Source organism: Cebus imitator, unplaced genomic scaffold (genome assembly GCF_001604975.1).
Source record: "Cebus imitator isolate Cc_AM_T3 unplaced genomic scaffold, Cebus_imitator-1.0 Scaffold820, whole genome shotgun sequence".
Lineage (NCBI taxonomy): Eukaryota > Metazoa > Chordata > Mammalia > Primates > Cebidae > Cebus > Cebus imitator.
This window is the reverse complement of record NW_016108135.1, coordinates 241,652-244,488: the sequence shown is the minus strand read 5'-3', so window position 1 is coordinate 244,488 and position 2,837 is coordinate 241,652. Positions and strand designations below refer to the sequence as shown.

Below are 2,837 nucleotides of genomic sequence, written 5' to 3'. Positions count from 1 at the left end.
TTCTTATCTAAAACTTGGAGGTCAGGAATGTCAACAGTTCTGAAGACACAGGGTTCTCTTCTGCTGTGGCCCCATCATCCTTTGTCACTGTCTGATTTCTAGAAGGAGGGTGGGCAACAGGTGGCCAGCAGTGGTCTACATGTGGTTATTTTATTCCTGTTGCCCTCAGCTCTTTCTATGGCCACTATCTGTTTTACCCCAAAAGCTGAAGAGAGATGTAGGTAGGGAGTGGCTGTCCCCTCATCCCTGGCAGAAAAGGGATATTCAGACCATTCACCCTCCTGATGTCAGGGCTACACTTCAGTGTAGCAGCTATTGGCCATGTGTTGCTGTTGGGTGCCTGGAATGTGCCTGGTCTGAACTGCAGTGTCCTAGAAAGGTAAAATAAGAGTTAGTTTCAAAAGATTTGTTCCATATATATATATATACATATACACATATAATTAATAATTACATATTTCTCACTTATTAAAATGACAATATTTTGGATATGTTAATTAAATTGTTATAATCCATTTCACCTGTTCTTTGCTTCTTTTTAAAGCTTGTCTACTAAAAAATTTAAAATTCACATGTGGCTCACATGTTATTATTTCATTTGATTTATCTAATGTCTTTATTTATTTTTTTTTTTTTTGAGACTGAGTCTTGCTCTGTCGCCGGGTTGGAGTGCAGTGGCGCAATCTTGGCTCACTGCAACCTCCGCCTCCTGGGTTCAAGCGATTCTTCCTCCTAAGCCTCCCGAGTAGCTGGGACCACAGGGACGCCGGGCTAATTTTTGTATTTTTAGTGCAGACGGGGTTTCACCATGTTGGCCAGGATGTTCTCAATCTCTTGACCTAGTGATCCGCCCACCTCGGCCTCCCAAAGTGCTGGGATTACAGGTGTGAGCCACCGCGCCCGGCCGATCTAATGAATTTTTTAATTTTTTGAGATGGAGTTTTGCTCTTGTGACCCAGACTGGAGTGCAATGGCGTGATCTCAGCTCATTGTAACTTCTGCCTCCTTGGTTCAGGTGATTCTCCTGCCTCAACCTTCCAGGTAGCTGGGATTACAGGCGCCCGCCGCCACGTGCAGATAATGTTTTTTGCATTTTTATAGAGACAGGGGTTTCACCATGTTGAGCAGACAGGTCTCGAATTCCAGACCTCAGGTAATCCACCCCCCTCGGCATCTCAAAGTACTGGTATCACCGGTGTGAGGCACAGCACTCGACCCGAGGCTTACATTTTATTTCAGAGGATTTCCTTCTTTTTAAAATCTCAGGCTGTCTGCTCAAAGGACTAGAAGCCAGGAAAGTCATAAAATTTAAAATTTTAGAACAATTGTTATCATATACTTTTAATTCGTGAATAGCCATATAGCGTATTATTTACAGGTGCCTGTGACCTTATACACAAGGTTAAAGGCAAACATCCTCTGGGGTGAGCTTGGCTCAGCTCAGGAAGGAAGCTCTGCCTGAGAAGGCTGCAGCCTGGGCTGTCACTCTTCATTCAGCCCAGCATCTGATCACTTCTTCTGTCACTCAGGACCTGAAGGGGCGGGTCTTAAACATTATCCAATCGGGGACTCTGAGCTTGAGGTACCTCAATCAGACAGACGGGCAGCTGGAGCGGACAGGACGGCTTCCGGGTTTGGCTGGGCCTTTGTCACTCCCCGCAGCCGGAGTTCCAGGTCTTGTCTTCACTGCTGTGTCCTTTTCTTCTAGAGGCCCATCCTCTCTGGCCCTATGACCTGCAGGTATTTGGAGATCCACAGCTAAGATGCCAGGAAGCCCTGGAATTCTAGAAATGGTGAGAGTGCCGAGTCAGACATCCCGAGAGAGGGGAAGGGCTGGTTGGAACCAGTGGGAAGTGGCTGTGGCAGGACTCAGGCCTCCCCGCAGTCAGCGCCACAGTCTGCTCCCCGAGTTCTCCTTGTCTAGCGCAGCCTCTCCCCTTCAGCCATAAGATGGCGGCTGCGCTGACAGCAGTGGTCCTGGGTGTCCTGTCTCTGCCTTGCGCAGTGACTGTGTCTTGTTCTGGAGCCCTCTCTGGGCAGCTTTGCACCCGCAGTACTGCGTCTCTCCCAGATTGTGCAGGGACCACGGAAGGGTCCTCAGGGGAGAATCCCGATTTGGGGTGTGGGATGATGAATGGGAAGAGCTTTGGTCCGTGGGGTTTTCACTTTCTATTTTCTCCTATTAAAAATCTGTGGCAGTCATTGCAAAAATATTAAAGAATTTAATCAAAGAGTGATTCAGTAATTTTAGAGCACCCGGTGTGTTTTGTAGTTTGTGGTTTATGAGAGGAGCTTGAAGGGAAGACTTTTATAAGGTGCATGATAAAGAAAACCGTATTTAACAATTGGTTAGGTACAGTTACATAGTAGTTTCTGTAAGTAGGAATTAGAGCCTCCTTAGTCTAATTGCCTGCCACTTAATTATTCTCACACTTCACAGGGGATTGATTTTCCCCTGCATTTTTCACATGTTTGTGTTTCAAGCAGGGTCTCAAGTGTACCTCCCAGGACCATTCCTCCAGCCTAACTCTGGCCTGCAGTTAGATTTAAACTGTAAAAAAACTAAAATACTAAATTCAGTTTCTTCTGACACTTCTAAATGCCAACTTTTCTTTCCTAATTCCCATTATCAACTATTTTTCCTTTAGTGTGCATTTTTGATAGTGTCTTTTTAATTAATTATTTTTTGACAAAGCATTAAATGGCACTTAAAATTGTTTTCTGTTTGAAAATATTTCCATGAGAAGAAAGCAAAAAATAATTCCCTGACACTGTATTGCACAAAATTTCTATGTCTTCTTCTTCATTTTTTTTTTTTTTTTTTTTTTTTTTTTTTT

At 44.4% G+C, this 2,837-nt stretch overlaps 1 protein-coding gene across 2 annotated transcripts in view; it reads left to right on the top strand.

Moving 5' to 3' along the window:
* The first annotated feature begins 1,548 nt into the window (after positions 1 to 1,548).
* LOC108297611 (zinc finger protein 708) overlaps positions 1,549 to 2,837 on the top strand; it is a 27,505-nt gene continuing 26,216 nt past the window's right edge. Inside the window, exon 1 of one of the 2 annotated variants that reach the window (XM_037735471.1) lies at positions 1,549 to 1,793. In XM_037735471.1, the coding sequence (XP_037591399.1) occupies positions 1,764 to 1,793 (30 nt within the window). In that variant the 5' untranslated portion in view covers positions 1,549 to 1,763. The remainder of the gene's footprint in view (positions 1,794 to 2,837) is intronic. The other variant, XM_017520288.2, reaches the window with a different exon arrangement.